The sequence below is a fragment of the Tasmannia lanceolata genome, unplaced genomic scaffold (genome assembly GCF_043159265.1).
Source record: "Tasmannia lanceolata isolate RefF3 unplaced genomic scaffold, GAP_Taslan_0.1 ptg000003l, whole genome shotgun sequence".
Lineage (NCBI taxonomy): Eukaryota > Viridiplantae > Streptophyta > Magnoliopsida > Canellales > Winteraceae > Tasmannia > Tasmannia lanceolata.
The window spans coordinates 9,056,436-9,074,355 of record NW_027518680.1 but is presented as its reverse complement, the minus strand read 5'-3'; the positions used below and the strand labels follow the sequence as shown (position 1 = coordinate 9,074,355).

At 39.1% G+C, this 17,920-nt stretch overlaps 1 protein-coding gene across 7 annotated transcripts; it reads left to right on the top strand.

Moving 5' to 3' along the window:
* Window positions 1-1,357: 1,357 nt before the first annotated feature.
* LOC143850198 (plant intracellular Ras-group-related LRR protein 4-like) lies at window positions 1,358-17,481 on the top strand. 7 transcript variants are annotated; one of them, XR_013235965.1, is made up of 9 exons: window positions 1,359-2,820; window positions 4,076-4,989; window positions 5,079-5,272; window positions 5,361-5,487; window positions 7,095-7,235; window positions 7,469-7,756; window positions 7,896-8,673; window positions 8,815-9,691; window positions 10,017-11,593. XR_013235965.1 is itself a non-coding variant. In XM_077359479.1 (4 exons), the coding sequence occupies exons 1-3, from the start codon at window positions 2,190-2,192 to the stop codon at window positions 5,223-5,225; spliced, it is 1,689 nt and encodes a 562-aa protein (XP_077215594.1). In that variant the 5' UTR covers window positions 1,358-2,189; the 3' UTR covers window positions 5,226-5,272; window positions 5,361-5,723. The 7 variants fall into 7 exon arrangements, 2 of the variants coding, with proteins under 2 accessions (XP_077215594.1, XP_077215581.1); XR_013235967.1 differs by lacking the exon at window positions 7,095-7,235 and having other exon boundaries at window positions 10,017-11,592; XR_013235966.1 differs by lacking the exons at window positions 7,896-8,673; window positions 8,815-9,691; window positions 10,017-11,593 and having other exon boundaries at window positions 7,469-7,883.
* Window positions 17,482-17,920: the final 439 nt, after the last annotated feature.

Genomic DNA, 17,920 nt, shown 5'->3' with positions numbered 1-17,920 from the left:
AAATTCAACAATAAGATGATGGCTTAAATTTTCTTAATGATGAGCAATTTATTTGGCAAAACTCATGTATATGTTTGGCCAGGAGTGTTGTGTAAATGTGATATGTCATCCATACAAATTTGTAGAGTTGATTAGGCCACGTTTGGATAACTCATGTTTTTGTATTTGGATTTGGATACAGAATACATCAAATCATCAACCATCCTCATGTACATGTTGAGAGAGAGAGAGAGAGAGAGAGAGAGAGAGAGAGAGAGCGTCTGGCTACTACTCCTGCAGCAAGGTCGAGGAGCAGAGAGGGTGAAGCAATTGCCACAAATATTGATTTCCAAATAATGTCTTGGTGAACAGATTTGAAAATCCAAATTTTTTCATTGTTGTAGCTGATTTACAAATCTAAGGATCCGATCCAAATCCAAATCTCAACCGCAAATGCGAGAAATCCAAATCTAAATCTTGTGGGTATCCAAACGTGGCCTTAACTCATTAGGATTAAGATATTCAGATGCATTAGAACATGATCCAAATCCAAATCTCAACTGCAAATGCGAGAAATCCAAATCTAAATCTTGTGGGTATCCAAACGTGGCCTTAACTCATTAGGATTAAGATATTCAAATGCATTAGAACATGAGAAAAGTGTTCCTGATCTATAGCGCAGGGAGCTCCCTGCGCTTTAGTTGTGTTATAAAGCCTCCTACTGGTTCGTTTAGCGGGTCCACCTTTGTGGGTTCACAAAAAGTGTGACAAATGGGAGGCGTTATAAACAACTAAAGTGCAGGGAACTCTTAGGGAACTCTTTGCACTACAGCACATGAACACTTTTCTCTTAGAACATACCCCTTTTAGTCAACTATTTGGGTTATTTAATAGAGTGGATTGATTTATCCCTGTCATGACTAAGTGTGTTGCCCCATATCTCCCAATTCACTTTTGGGTCAAAAGTGAATGGCTGCGATTAGTATAACTGAAAAGAAGGTTTTTTAATTCATTCATTCATTCATTCGTGGAAAGGTGAATGGGCTCATATGGGGAGATTGTAATTTGATAAAAAAAAAATCCTAATAAAAGATGTCCATATTCATCTGTGAGTGTCATATCATTAGATTCAATATTTGTATTAAATTCCCATACGAGAGATACAATGCATAATAACTTACAATTGGAGAACTAAAATCAAATTAGAGTTTATAGTTTAATAGACCTTGTTTCGACCTTCAACTAACCTCATCAATTTTTTCTTAAAAATGGGGCAGACCTTGAATGCAATTTGGTTATTTTAATGAAACTTCAGGGCAATGTTGTGAACCTTGGGGAAACTATGACAAAAGCATGAGGTCGGTCTTCCTAAAACTGGTAGGTCTTAAAAGCTTTCACGGTTTTTAGGATCAAAACAAAATTTTAGAAGAATAAAAAAAGGAGGAAGAGAGGGAGAAAAATCTACACAAATCCCAATTCGGCCAAGGAAGTTGCAGAGCATCCAAATAGCTGGAAAAAAAAAATCGATTCATTGGAAACCAAGAATCGATTTTTCTGTGATGCTTTACATGGCTCAGCTCTGTGTACCCAAAATTGATTCACTGGAAATTTTGAGAGAAACAGAGGAGTCCATGGAAGGGGGCTGAGATAGATTAAATGTTTTTTTGTCGTTTTGGTCTTTTTCTAATCTGGGTTTTTGGTTGTTAGATTTGGAAAGTATTTCCTTTTGTCTTTTTGTTTTCAGTTGATTGTCTGTTTCTTGTTCTGTTCTGTTCTACTACTGTTTATGTGTACACGTAATTTCTACAGAGATGGGAGAGGAGATTTGGATTATTCTCTTTTTATAAAATGGTAAGCCTTTTTTCGTTTGCTCTGATCTGGGTTTTTGTTTCTGAGTGATAGAGAAGAGTTACAAATTAGAGTTTGTTTCTCTGATTTGGGTTCCTTTTTTTTTTTTTTGGGAGTGTGAAAGTAGGGTTTTGTTTTTCTTTTTTGGATTAGATTCATATAAAATTGGGTTTTCTTTCTGATCTGGGTTAGTGGGTTTATAGAGATGGGTCATTTTCTACAATCTAAGAACATATTAGAGTTGTTTCTCTGATTTGGGTCCTTTTTTTTAGTGTGAAAGTAGGGTTTTGTTTTTTCTTTTTGGATTAGATTCATACAAAAATTGGGTTTCTTTCTGATCTGGGTTAGTGGGTTTATAAAAGATGGGTCATTTTCTACAATCTATAGATGGGATTGTTGAAGAATTAATGAGAATTCACAGATCTCTGCCCGCGAGACCCAGTCTCGACGAGATCGAAGCCTCAACGGCTTTGATTCAGAACGTTGACAAGGAACAAAATGTGAGAATTGAGGCAATTTCGAAGCAGAGAAAGGCTGCTATTGTCCCTGATGAGCTGTTCTTAGTTTTGCAAGAGATGCAGAAAAATTTGGTTTTGTTTCAGAGCAAAGATCAGAAGAGGGAAGCTCTGAAATTGCTTGATCTTGAGAGGATTCATTCGCTGTTTGACGAATTAGTACAGAGGGCGTCGAAATGCATTCCTTCTGATAACAATTCAAATCAGATAGAATATTCGAATGGATCTGTTTCTGCGGTTTCAGGGGTTTATTCTAACATTAGTGCTGGTACTTCTAGTACTACTGGTTTTGATTCTTCTTCAACTTCATTTGGGGTTTATTCTGACAAAGAGATTCAAAGGAGCACTGAGTTGTCTTCTAGAGATGACAGTTACTTGAAAGCAAAGACTAAGTTTTATGTAGATGGAATTGATGTTGCCTCTGATAAGTCAAAAGGCCTTTTGCCGAGTTTCTCCATCAAATCTGCAACTTATTCTCGTAAGCTTTGATGTTTTTTTTTTACTTGGGTGGCTGTATCATTTTTTTCTCGACTGTCTGCGTCTGTAGAGCATTTTGAACTCTCTAACTGTGTTTTATGGTGGGAGTCTTGCTTTAATATTCTACTCATAGTTACCGGCTTAGGAAATGAATTCCTCGAATTGGGAAATGCCGGGATAAATAAAAGGGGAAACAAGAAACATAGAACCAATAGAAAATCATATTAGAAACGCATTAAGAAACATCTTAGAAACACATTAAAAACGTTTCAGAAACGATAAAATGTTAAAAACGTCAAGGGAAACACATGAAATACAAAAGAAAAGCGAGAGAAATATGTGAGAGGAATGCACCTAACTTTTTTCATAATTTTTATTAAAATTAGAGGCATAGATGGGTGACTTATATATGTTCCTTAGATATTTTGTTTTTTAATAGAATTTTTTACTTATTTCTATTTTTATTACTACATGTACTATTGTTTTCCTTTTTAATATGTAATTCTTAATTTTTTTTGGGTGTAATTTCTGCAAAACGTTTCTCATGCGTTTCACACATGTTTTCCCAATTTTTTTTCATGTTCCGGAAACGTTTCTGAAACCTGTTTCCTTGGAAACACCACCTCCCCAAGGAGTTTCTGGCAACTATGATTCTACTATTAGCAATCATGATTCTACTATTATTAGGAATAAATGACGACCTTTGTTTTATCTTTTTATTGTTGTCATTAGTGACCTTTGGCATTAGGAATGGAAAATGTCATCTTATAAGTTTAATGTTTTTCCCTTAACAATCTTTTTGTTTTTTTTTCCTCATCATCAGAATTTTCTAGTGCGGTTATTGTACATGAGGACAGATGATTGCCAAAAAAAAATTGTACACGAGTTATTTTTTTATTTTCTATTTTGAATATGTGTACATGACTACACACACACAAATATATATATATATATATATATATATATATATATATATATATATATATATATATATATATATATATATATATATATGAGGAAACTGTTGGTGAGCTCACCAAACTTATGGTGAGCTAGCTTGCCCAATCACATGGGTCCCACATTTTGGGGAGTGATCCAAACCATTCATTTGCAAGGCCTTATTATAATATGCAAATTTACAAATTTTCAGCAGTTTAAACTTTTCTCATCATCTGTTATGCATGTGAAGTTGGTGAGAAACTTGAGTCTGATATTAGTAGTAGTATTTTTAATTTGTGTCATCGTATGTTGTGTAGTAGAAGCCGGTGAGAAACTGTCTCTGATAAAACTTGCTAGCTTGATTGAGGTGTCTGCGAAAAAAGGTACCCAGGATCTCAACCTACAGAATAAATTGATGGATCAAATTGAATGGCTACCTGACTCAATAGGGAAGTTGTCTAGTCTAATTACTCTTGATTTGTCCGAGAACCGGATCGTTGCCCTTCCAAACACGATCGGGGGCCTTTCTTCCTTAACGAAACTTGACCTGCATTCAAATCGTCTAGTTGAACTTCCTGATCCCATTGGTGATATTTTGGGGCTGGTCTATATGGACTTGAGGGCTAACCAACTAACATCTTTACCGGCTACATTTGGCAAATTATCATGTCTTGTGGAGCTTGATCTGAGTTCAAATCGGTTATCATCACTCCCAGATACTATCGGGAGTCTTGTTAGCTTGAAGAAGTTGAACATTGAAACGAATAATATTGAAGAGATCCCACATACCATTGGCAATTGTTCTTGTCTCAGTGAGCTCCGAGCAGATTACAATCGCGTCAAGGCCTTGCCAGAAGCTGTAGGGAGACTTGAATGCTTGGAAATCCTGTCTGTTCGCTACAACAATATTAAAGCACTTCCCACTACGATGCCGTCCATGTCAAACTTAAAGGAACTTGATGTGAGCTTCAACGAACTTGAATCTGTGCCAGAGAGCTTGTGTCTTGCTACCACACTCGTCAAGATGAACCTAGGAAATAATTTCGCTGATTTACAGTCACTACCACGGAGCATTGGGAACCTTGAGATGCTAGAAGAGTTGGATATTAGCAATAATCAGATAAGGGTCCTTCCAGACTCTTTCCACTTGCTATCAAAGTTGCGTGTACTCCGTGCCCAAGAAAATCCTTTGGAGGTGCCGCCGCGGCATGTAGCTGAAATGGGTGCCCAAGTAATTCTTTTCACTTTGCATTTTTCTTAAATTAACTGTTGACAATTCACTTCCTTTTTGGGGCTGATAAGTGTCATGTTTTTTTTCAGGCAGTCGTACAGTACATGGCTGAACTCGTTGCAAAGAGGGATGTCAAGGCACAACCAGTTAAGGCAAAAACGAGTTGGGCTCAGTTTTGCTTTTTCTTCAGGCCTAACAAAAGGAAGCACGATGGTTTAGAATATGTCAAAGCCTAATTATTGAGAGCTTGGATTAGAATCTGAGCATGACTCACTTGGGTTGGGTAAGTTGTCTTGATTTTTTTGACTTTGTTAGTACCCCATTTTCTCTTATTTCTTTTCTAACTCTCGTGCACACCAAATGATTTCCAGGGAAATACATCCGTTGTGAATCTGGTAGCATATTATATATGGTCATGAGGGCAAATGTCTCTCCAAATCTCTGAATATGATGTGTTTGGAAGATCTGGCTCCAATCTCTACCACTGAATCTGTATCCGTAAATCCTCTTCCACGTTATCTCAATCTGTTGCTTTACCTGTATCTCTAATGTTCATGAACTACAATGAGATGTTCCATTAACTTCAAGTGGCAAAACAGATGTTGTAGGTGTATGGTGTACCAACTACCTTTCTTTGTTAAATGAAATCTGAGATTACCATTGCTATAGTTATATATTGGAACTTGTAACCCATTGGAGCTAATCTATACTCTGTCCCATGGGAGTTCTATGTCTCTCAATTTTTCAGTGTTGGATTCTATTATTTTTGACAAATGCTCTGCATATTTGTTGAATTCATTAATGTTATGCTAAACCAAATACTTGCATTTGGTTTGAGCAGGTTACTAAGAATATTGGTTCTAGACCTTTTATTTTTAAATCAAATGATAGAATTTGAAAATTTTCCATCTTCCAAGCAATGTAGCTTAGACAAGAACACAAGAGATGTCCATGCAACTATATGGTAATGCTGAACGATATTTTCTATAAATATTAGTTCAGAAAGTATAATGTATAGAGAAACACACTGGATACATCGAAACATTAAAAAATTAACTAAAAAGATAGATTTTTTTCTTTTGCATTATAGCGGTGTTGATGAGTGCGTTATATGTAACTGCCATGGAATATTACGTTTTAAAGTGGAATATCCTTGTTTCATTCGTTTAATGGTTTAAGATCTTTAGTTTAGTTCACATTGAGCTTGAGGGTTGAAGGTTTAGTTTCGAATAATTTGATTAATATTGGTTCCCAAAACATCAGGCAGTTGTGCAGTTCTTCCCTAAAATGTTGGGCAAGGTACTTTACTTGTGGTCGTTAAAAGATCCATTAAACTTCGATTCAAAAAGAAGAAGAAAGAAGATCCATTGAACTTTTTCAATCAACAGAATAAGGTTCCAAAGAAAACATAGTAGTTGGAATCTTCCGATACTGCCGAGCTCTCCACAACTATGATCCAGACATGAATAGGACTTCGTTCAATTGGATAAAGAGACTTCTAGCTCAATCGAAAAAGAATTATTGTTACCAATCCCAAACATGTGATTTTCAATATCTATGTATGTGGATTAACTGTCACCATTACTGTCCCTAACTATAATGTGTAATTATGGATAAAACTTTGGTGGCACGTGTAGCACATGCAATTTGAATGTGAAGTCTTTTCAGAAGTAGATGGTTGAGTAATGTTTAAAACCTGTCTATGTAAACAAAAGCAACAGTTACCTAGAAACAACGTTATGAATAATAAACAGGGGACTCGAATGATGGGTTTTCCTGGGTCCATATTATGATGGAGGTGCGACGTTAATCATCACTAGCAAGATCATCATTTAGATAATTCCTCCCTTTGATTGGGAGTGGTAGATGTGTGTTATGTCATGTTAATGCCTAAGGGCATAGTGGTAATTTGTAATGTTCTCTCTTTATATAAATATATGAGTGAGGGGGAGTTTTCCCTAACTCACTATTCTCTTCTCCTCTCTTCATTGTTGACACGGTATCAGAGCCTTAGGGTTGTGACCCATAGGGATCACCATTGACCTCCATCCTTCCCCTCCACCCAACACCCTAACTTCTCCCTCTTCTATTTCTCTCTCGTGCAGACTGTGATGAGTTCCAGCGCCCCAGGTTGACCAGCCACCCCCCGAGTGCCGGTTTTGCCCAGCCAGGTAGCTCCCCTACCTCTCTTCTTACTAACTCCAACTCCTGGATCATTGATTCCGGAGCCTCCAATCATATGACAGGTGCTTCTTCCTCTCTTAGTTCGTTTCGTCCTCTTTGTTTTTTGACTATTACCCTTGCTGATGGGAGCTCTACACCTATCTCTGATATTGGGAACATATCCCCTCGCCCTGACCTCACATTGACCTCGATTTTATCCGTTCCCAAGTCCCCCTTTAGCTTACTTTTCGTTAGTCAGCTTACTAAGCATCTTAACTGCTCTGTCTCATTTTATCCATCTTACTATTTGTTTCAGGATCTCTCGACTGGGCGGATGATTGGCTTGGGCCGTGAGGTGGATGGGCTTTGTCGTCTGGACTGTGGCCCTTCCCATGCCATTTTGCACAGCTCCATCGACGTCTATCAGTGGCACTGTCGCCTTCATCATCCTTGCATCGAGCGTTTACGGCGGACCTCTATTGTTTCTTCACCTGTTCAGTCTTTTCAGTGCGAGGCTTGTGAACTTGGAAAACACTATCGTGTGTCATTTTCTCCTAGGCCTGTTAGTCGGGCCTTGCACCCTTTTGATTTAGTGCACTCAGATGTATGGGTTCTGCACGAACTACCTCCATTTTTGGACATCAATATTTTGTTGTCTTTATTGATGATTATTCTCGCATGACTTGCTTTATTTACTTGAGGATAGGTCTGAAGTTTTCTTTGTGTTCGTACTTTTCATGCAGAGGTTACAAATCAATTTAATTGTACCCTCAAATGTTTGCGCACTGATAATGCAAGAGAGTATTTCTCCAAATCCAATGGTTTTGATGCTTTTCTTTCTACTCGAGGTATTCTTCATCAATCTTCCTGTGCTCACACCTCTCAGCAAAATGGTGTAGCTGAATGGAAGATGAGATCCTTACTGGATGGCGCCAACACTCTTCTTATACAATTGCGGGTTCCTAAGAGTTATTGGAGTGATGTCGTGCATACTGCAAATTACCTCGACAATCGGCTTCCTTCCTCGGTCCTTGGTGGTTCCTATGTTACATCCCACTCATGATCCTTTCCCTCTCACTCCTAGGATCTTTGGTTGTGTGTGCTTTGTCCACAACGTTAGTCTTGGGATTGATAAGTTGGACCCTCAATCTGAATGATGTATCTTCCTGGATTACTCATGGACCCAAAAAAGGTTATCGTTGCTACAGCCCTCGCTTGCGTCGGTCTTTCATCTTGGCGGATGTCACTTTTTTTGAGACTGAGTCTTACTTTGTCACCCCCCCAGGATGGTATTCCCACCTCTTCTGATTCCAACCTCCCTCTCCCTGTTCCTGTTCTTCCAGACCCTATAATGGCTCCTTCTTCATCTCCTCCCTTACCGGTCTCTGAGTGTGTTCCTGTTTGCGAACCATCTCCTCCCTTACAGGTACCTGAGGCTCCTCCTCCATACGGCTAAAATCTGCAGCTCATCCCTCTCTGCCTGCGCCAGCTCAGAAGGAGATCACGCCCACAATTTTAGAGGTACTTGTAGATTCTCCCATTGTCTCTCGTACTTGTTCTATTAGTACTGCTCATCCTATTTCTTCTGTTATTTCTTATGATTCACTCACCCCTATTTTTCATAGTTTTGTGTCTTCCTTGTCCTCTGTTTCTTTGCCGCAGTCATTGTGAGCGGCACTTGATCACCCCGAGTGGCGGGCGGCTATGGATCTTGAGTTGGAGGCCCTTCATGCCAATCAGACCTGGGATTTAGTTCATCTTCTTCCTGGGGTTTGTCCTGTTGGCTGTTGTAGGGTTTATACTGTCAAACACTTACCTGATGGGACTGCTGAGCTCCTTAAGGCGCACTTGGTTGCCAAAAGGGTACACTCAAACCTTTGGCGTGGTTTATGGTGAGACGTTTTCTCCAGTTGCAAAAATTCCATCTATTCGTGTTCTCCTATCTCTTGCTGTCAACCACAGATGGGGCCCCTACATCAGTTAGATGTCAAGAATGCATTCCTTCATGGTGAACTCACGGAGGAGGTGTACATGGAGCAACCTCCAGGATATGTTGCTCAGGGGGAGATGTCCTTCGTATGTCGATTGAAGAAGTCCATCTACGGCCTGAAGCAATCCCCTAGAGCATGGTTTGGGAGGTTTAGCGATGCTATTATGTGTTTTGGGGCATGAAGCAAAGTGCGGTTGATCACTCTATTTTCAGTCATCAGTCTGCAGCTGGTTGTGTGCTATTGATACCTTACGTTGATGTTTATCATTATTGGCAGTGATTCAGTTGGGATCCAGAAGTTGAAGACCTTCTTGCAAAAAGAATTTTCTACCAAAGATTTGGGATGTCTTAGGTACTTCCTTGGCATTGAGGTAGCCTATCCCATCGGCGGGATATCCCTCTCACGGAGGAAATACGTCTTGGATTTACTTGAGAAGACAGGTTACCTTGGAGTGAAACCCGTCGCAGTTTCGATGGACCCTAATGTGAGACTACTTCCAGAAGAGGGAGACTTATTAGATGACCCCGGCAAATACGAGATATTGGTTGGTAAGCTTATATATCCAAGGTTTTAAATTTCGGTTTCGGTACCGGTTTCGGACCCCACCGAAATTGAAATTTCGACCGAAATTCAAAATTTCGGCCGAAATCCGGTGAAACAAAGAAAACACTATTTTATTCTATACAAAATTTCGACCGAAATTACCGAAATTTCGGATTCGGTCGAAATTTCGGTAAAATATTACAAACTTTTCAGATTACAACCCACTTTCTTCTTTTATAACTTGATTGTGACATCTGTCACACCTCAACAGCTACGTGTACAACACTCCTCTCTTTATGAGAATTACAACTCTCTCTTTTATTTTGATAGTGATACCTCAAGACTTAGTCACGTGGAGATGGGTTCTTTATAAGAAATTACAACTCTCTGTTGTTTTGATGGTGACACCTCAAGATTTAGGTCACGTGGAGATGGGTAACGTAAGGTGGACTTACGTTACGTGAGAAATTACAACTCTCTCTTTGTTTCTAGAAAACGGGCCGGGAAAAAAATGGAGCAAGCCACCGGAGATGGAAAAAATGGCCTGAAAAAACAAAATTTCGACCGAAATTCCAAAATTTCGACCGAAATTCCGAAATTTCGGATGAAATAAAATACCATTTTAGGTTTGGTCGAAATTTAAAACCATGTATATATCTCACAGTCACTCGCCCAGACATCTCCTTTGCTGTTGGTGCTGTCAGCCAATATATGAGCTCACCTCGCACTTCACACTGGGTAGCCGTGCTTCAAATTCTTCGATACTTGAAAAGTGCTCCAGGGAGAGGTTTGTTGTTTAAGAAGTGTGGGCATCAGAAGATAGAAAGGTATACAAATGCAGATTTGGCAGGATCTCCAGCTGATAGGAGATCTACCACATGATATTGCACCTTCGTAGGAGGTAATCTTATGTCATGGCGAAGTAAGTAGCAGGATGTTATATCTAAATCCAGTGCAGAAGCCGAATATAAAGCCATGGTTCACATGAGTGGATAGCTTATTTGGTTACGCTCTCTTTTGTCAGAAATCGGTTTTCCTCCATCATCTCCTTCTCAGTTATATCGTGACAACAAGGTTGCAATCTACATTGCCACAAATCTGGTCTTCCATTAGAGGACCAAAAACATTGAGGTCGATTGCCACTTTATCCGGCATAGGATTCAGAAAGGGGAGATATTCACAGTGTTTACTTGATCTGTGGATCAATTAGCTGATATGTTGACCAAACCATTAAACAAAGCTAAATTGAGTGACATTTGTAGCAAGCTCGGAATGCTTGATATTTACATTCCAGCTTGAGGGGGAGTGTTAGATGTGTGTTATGTCATGTAAATGCCTAAGGGCATAGTGGTAATTTGTAATGTTCTCTCTTTATATAAATATATGAGTGAGGGAGAGTTTTCCCCAACTCACTATTCTCTTCTCCTCTCTTCACTCTTCACTCTTCACTGTTGACTGGGAGTAATGGGTATGTTGCATAGGACATAAGCTCATAAAAGATGTGTCGAATCTCCCACAGTGGGATCCACTCCAGTCTACAACATCAAGGAAAGCAATCCATGGTTTGAAATATTGGCCAAAATTGGTATGTTCAATCCATATCAGAATTTTGGGGGTCTTATGATTTGGACCCCACGTATCAGTATTTTCCACAAATCCCGCCGCTCATACTGGGTTGCATATCAGCCATATTAGCATGCATAGGTTGATATGTATCATATGATACCGTATCAGTGTCAAAACCTCACGATTTCTTGGTTGTATAAAAATGAAACCTGAAGCTCATTCCTCATCACTTTCTTTGACTAATTTCAACCATTTTCTGTGTGTAAGGTGACAGATGAACATATCTTACTAAACTTTACTTGAATCTAATATTAAAGATGTTAATTGAAGCGCAAATCTTTCATGATTTATTGTTTTGCATCCTTTGGTTAAATTTTATGATATTTAGTGGTTACCTACAGATATTTTTTCATTTTTTCTGTTTTTTTTCATAGTTTTTTTTTTTTATATATAATTTTTCATCTTTTGATGTATTATTTTTTGTGTTTTATTATTTGATGTTTTTGAGGCTAGATCTGTGAATTTATTCATCTATTGGTATCTTCTCTTCTTTTTTTCTCAATAATAGATCGATTCACTAGGTGTGGCAACAGAGATGATCAATACAAGTAATACAGCTAACAGAGCCATACATAAAAGAAAACAGTTAAAATAAGAGAAAGAAGACCAGCAAAATGTACAGCCCTCAAGGAGGCATGAAATAAAAAATAGGAGTAGATGGAATAGGGCTGCAACAGGGTTGGGTTGGGTCGGGTTTTTCAAAACCCTAGCCTAACCCCGGATCCCATTATCTCGGCCCTGACCCGCCCGACCCTGAGTCAGGGCCGGAAAACCTCAACCCATTGCCCGCCCTACAGGGCTTAGCGCGGCCCTGGCCCGCCCTGATTGGCCCTGATTGGGTCGGTCCGGGCCGGGCTGGCCCTGATTGACCCTAGTGCAAATACCTGTTAAGAGTGCCAAAAATAAAGCAAGCACATATCATATAGAACAAAATGATCAATAAACTGAGAAAGGGAACAAAATAAGACAATATGAATTCAACAACATGACGGGCAACGGAGACAATTAATAATAATAATCTAAAGAAATATCAATCCAAGATAATAGAAAACATTAGCAAAAGAAATATGCACAGATAGTTAAATTCTATAATAGAAAACTTAGGGTCGGGTCGGGCCGGGCTGGCCCTGATTGACCCTAGTGCAAATACCTGTTAAGAGTGCCAAAAATAAAGCAAGCACATATCATATAGAACAAAATGATCAATAAACTGAGAAAGGGAACAAAATAAGACAATATGAATTCAACAACATGACGGGCAACGGAGACAATTAATAATAATAATCTAAAGAAATATCAATCCAAGATAATAGAAAACATTAGCAAAAGAAATATGCACAGATAGTTAAATTCTATAATAGAAAACTTAGGGTCGGGTCGGGCCGACCTGAGGTATTAACCCTTAACCCGACCCTAAGTCAGGGCCTAAAAAATGAACTCTGACCCGCCCTCAGGGTTGGAAAATCCAACCCAGACCCTGTTTGGGCTCAGGGCGGGTGAGGGCCAAACTTGCACCCCTAAGATGGAAGTAACATGGCGGCTTGGAATTTTTTTTTTTTTTGAAAATTGACATATCTATTCATAACAACATATATACAGAGATTGGGGCCAGTAGTCCCACCCCATTACATGAGGAAAAACCAAAACAAAAGCCAAAAAAGATTCCCCCAAAAAAAAAAAACCCCATGCTTTTCTGCCCCAGCCTTAATATCCAAACATGGAAACAATGGAAGCATATGACCCGATAAGCGAAAGGCCAAGGTCTCTCAAGCAAACGGGATTCAATTACAGGTATCTCTTCCCATCCTCATTTCTGAGGCGTCATGCCGATCAAGAAGAAAACAAAATTCCACTCCGAGGGACAAAATTAACCCCCAAGCATCTAAGGACCCATGTCCCACTAGCACTCTCTGATAGTCTAATATTGCCATCCTTAAACCATCAATACTCGCTCCTCAACTCTAGTACAGAAACGATCACAGCGAGCTTACAAACTCTTCCCAGTCAGAATTGATAACATAAGAAAAGGGAATAAAGCTCTAATGGGGAAATGACTATGGAGATTTGGGGAGGAGAAAGATGCCTTATCGCAAAGTCATTGGGGATAAGTATGGGCATGGTTGGGGGGGACTGGGAGAGTAGAAACCTCATGTGGACCCCACTCTTGACAAGGCTGAACATGTAGAAGAAATGGTGATGCAAGGACTTGAGCACCCGAATATCCTAAGTCGGTCAGAGCGGTTAAAGAACAAGGCAGCCAAGAGAGGAAATAGAGTGGTGTGCTTGTAGTGTAATTTTGTACATATGAGTGGCATTTGTAGTAGGGCCGTGATTGTAATTTGAGTGTGAAAGAGGGGTTCTTGTAGTGAGGAACACTTGTAAGGGTAAGGGCATGGACACTTGGCAAGTTCTCATTGAGTTTGAGTGGGGGACCAGCCTACTTGGAGAACACATGGCAAGCCGTGGTGGTTAGCACATGGGGGATCATTTCACAAGCAATTGTAGACTGCCACATGGGAACCAACCAGCTGGCAAGGGGGTCCAAACCTCTTCAATCCTCACTTATAAATAGGGATGAGGGGTTCAAAGGAGGGAATGAATTTCCTGGAGTGAGTTCTGATTTAAAAAAAAAAAAAAAATTTGTGCTGGTTTGGGGTAACTTTTGGAGAGTCTAAGTTGGAAGAAGGAAAGAGAGTTGCCGGAAGAGAAGTTCCTGAATGGAAGGCCCTTCCTTTCCACTCTCCATCACTTGTTAGATCAGGTGATTTCATTTCTGCTTCTATTGTAATCTCTTTTCGTTAACAGCAGCTCCTTCTTGAACATCTTTTGTTATCTGCTGTTTTCTTGTGTTTGATCCAGCATCATTTGTTGACAGCAGCTCCTTCTTGAACATCTTTAGGCAGCTTGATTTCATTTGAAATCTTTAGATCCAGTGTCAGTAATTGCATTTCCATTTTTATCTGAATTTGATTCTTGCATCTAGCAAGAATCTAGATCAGATCTACCACCACTGAACTTAACTAACAGTAGCATTTCAAGTTCGCAATTAAAACAGTCTTCTAGAAGCCGAATTGTTGTTGTTTGAAATCCATCCTACTTCCGAGTTTTCTTCACATATTTCCTTCGCAAATTAGTCCCCAATCTCCGTGAGCCACACCAAAACCTAACTATAGGAAAAGGGTTCGGGTGCATGGAAGTTCATCAGTGTGTGTAGATCTTTATATGAGCCTTCTGTCAGATTCAAAGTGGCGAGGGGGCAGGGGATAAGGTTATGGGTAGATCTCTTGAGTAAATGTTAGGCTATGTATTCCCCAACCTATTCCTTCTAGCAACTGATAGAGGGGCAAGGGTGTGCGACTACATGGGAAGGATGGGATTTTTTTTTTTTTGGGTGGGGGTTGGTTGGGTGGGTGCGAGGGGGTAGACCGGGCTATTAGGCTGAGGTAAAATCTTAAGGATTCCGAGCTAGATAGTTTTCCTCTCTTATTGGTTTTTTGTGTTCAGCGTATTGCTCCCCAAACTTATAGGACCACTGGGTTTGGACTCCAGAAACTCACGGAATTTTTTCTGTTTGCTGATTCTTTCACAGATTAGTTGAGGAGAACAAGATGGATCCACGCTTTGAAAGTGATATAGGCTGGGAGGGGAAGAAGAAAAGAAGAAGAGAAGAGAAGAGAAGGAGAAGAATAGAAGAGGAATAGGGGAAGAAGAGGAGAAAGGTGGAAAGGAAGAAGAAGAAATTAGGGGAGAAGAGAAGAGAGAAGAAGAAAACTAGAAGAAGGCGAAGAGAAGAATTAGAGCGGAGAAATCTCAATCAATTCAATTAATCATCAAAACTTAAAATCCCTAATACATGAGGCCTATATATGGGCAATGGAAATAAAATTCCATGGAAAATAAAAGCCCTAAAACTAAAACATGAAAAATAAAATCCTGGAAACTAAATAACATGGAAAATAAATCTCAAAAATACTAATGGGCAAATATGCCACTTATTTGGCCTACAATTTGCATTATAAAGGCTATGGAATCGATCGCTCCACCGCCTGTAACGATTTTTGCTTGGGCAGTAGCAAAAAGAAAGATCAATGCATGTGACTGCCTAATGAAAAGGAAGTTCCAATCATTCAAAAAAGAATGAAAAGGAAATAAAAATTCCAATTTGCTAGCATATGCTTTCTTTGTAAGAACAAGGAGTTACTGAACCATCTTATGCTATATTGCTCTTTTGCTCATCAAATATAGCGGATCATATTCAAAAGCTTTGGAATTTTGTGGGTAAAGAACATCATCTCTAGATGGTGCATTGGGCCTTTTGGAATAGTTGGACAAATCATACGGAGGTTAGTTCCCTATACGGTGATTCGGCACATTTGGAAGGAGAGGAACAATTGCATATTCAAGGAGACAAAATGGGTAGCACTTGATATCAAAATCAACCTCATCTTGGGGAAGTAAAAATAAGAACTTTGCTGCTTACTGCTTGGGAGAGGTATCCTTAGGAACCGGGTCGTGATGACATCGGAGGCATATTTTGAGATATTAGCGGCAGCACGATACTCACCTATTCCGGTCCGGTAGGGAAGTGACTCAAATGAGGCTGAAGCTAGAGCACCCTTTGGGGTTTGAGGTGGTTTGCTAGTTGGAATACTGTGGAAGTGGCTGGTCCATGGAAATTAGCTGATATAATTTCAGAAATTAGAGACCTTCGTGCGACTATTGATCCTACCTTCAACCGTATGGAAGGTCAGCGAATGAACAGGCAGACAAATTGGCCAAAGGCGTAGCGGAAAAGGAAGAGACGGCGGTGTTGTATCATAATCTAGAGGAAAGGAGGGCAGAGCCTTAGGGGCTGGACGAAAGGCTTTTGTTGTATGTACTTGTGGGACAACTCGACCCTACAATATATATATATTTTTTAAAAGTAACTGAAATTTTATAAATAAATTTGTAACCAGAATTACATCCTTGGGGGCAAGCTGTCCCACCAGTGCAATTTTCATAAAACAGTCCCTCCCATGCATAAGCGTCTGCAGTATGCATTCACCACATTCTAGCAATGCTATCCACGTCCCTGCAATATGTAAGTTGTGATTTTAATCAATAAATTTGTTACCTTCCAACAGAAAAATAGAGCTTCAACTGTTTAACCAAAACTGAAACCAGAATATATAGAAATACGAAAGGCATGTATTAGTCTGAATCACATCTTGCATAGCTATCTATACGTTACACACGGCTAGAATTTTGAGCAATCTTCTCTTCTTCTTTTTTGGTTTCCTTTCTTTCACTTTGTACCTCTATATTTATGTTTTAGTGTTTTATATCTGGAACCATATGACTTTTCATTGCAGTTATTTTGATGTGTGGCTATTTCATGTATAATGAAGTCAATGTGCCTAAACACCTCATGTCTATATCTGAAGGATTTCTGAGAGATATGTGTCTTGTTTACTTGAGTTTGTAAGTTTGTAGGAGGTTGGGGGGCATGTAGAACGTTGAGCTCTGAGACCTTCATTGGTTATGTTCCCAGACATTTAGATTGTGATTTATGTGGTATGTAACTTTATAAGAACAATGCTATGTCCTTCAATATAAAGGATTTTTCAGGTACTTTCTATAGTATTTTTGAGGTATTTCTAATAATTTCTCTGAACTAAGTACTTCATTTTCATTTCCTGGGTTTGTAAGCGATCACAGACTTTCTTTGAAGCTGTAGATGGAAGAAATCACTGCTTGACTCGAACTTTACCATTTGAGTTACACATTGAATTATTACCATTTTTGTGCAAGTTAATTACAGTGTCTCTTCTCATTGAAGTTACTATGTGAAACAGCGATTAACAATTGCGGCCATTGACTCTTCGATCTTGACCGCAGATATGCAGAGACTGAAACTTTCAGATTCAGTGATTATTTCTCATTCAGACCCAAAACTTGGAAGAAACCAGGGAATTAGTTTGTCTGAATGTTATGATGAATTGAACACTTATCTACTTAAAAACTATTGGTTTGATAGGTAACTTTCTAGCAGACCACCTAGAAATTCTGGTTAGAAACTTAAATGTGTCCAAGGCTATGTAATCAATCTCCATGGGGATATTGCAAGCCAAGGATTTATTTTATCTTTAGATAGGCTTGTTATCATCTGTTCATAGGAGCCTTTTTTTGGATAAAGTATTACCATAACAACAGGAGAAATTAAGGGCTTAATCGCCACCAAAATTGGTCTTTATTTGCAAATATGGTTATCTTGCCTTGTTCTTAATTGAAATTAAGGCCTCTTTAAATGCCATCAACTGTATCAGATCTAAACCTATTTTAATTAGTATTTGCAGATAAATCATACTTACCTTTAAAAATAATATTTCAATATATGGGTGCGTTTGGATCGCTGGAATCAAAATACCACTACTTCGGTGTTCCTATTTCAATTCCACTGGAATCAAAATACCACTACTTCGGTGGGAAACATCAAACAGATGGTTCCATTCATTCCCCCATCTATTTCACCACAGTATCAATTTTGCCTCTCTATTCCATTCATTTATTTGAATCAAGCGTTGGAATCAAGCAGAATTAGAATAGGATGCTGATTCTGATTCCTG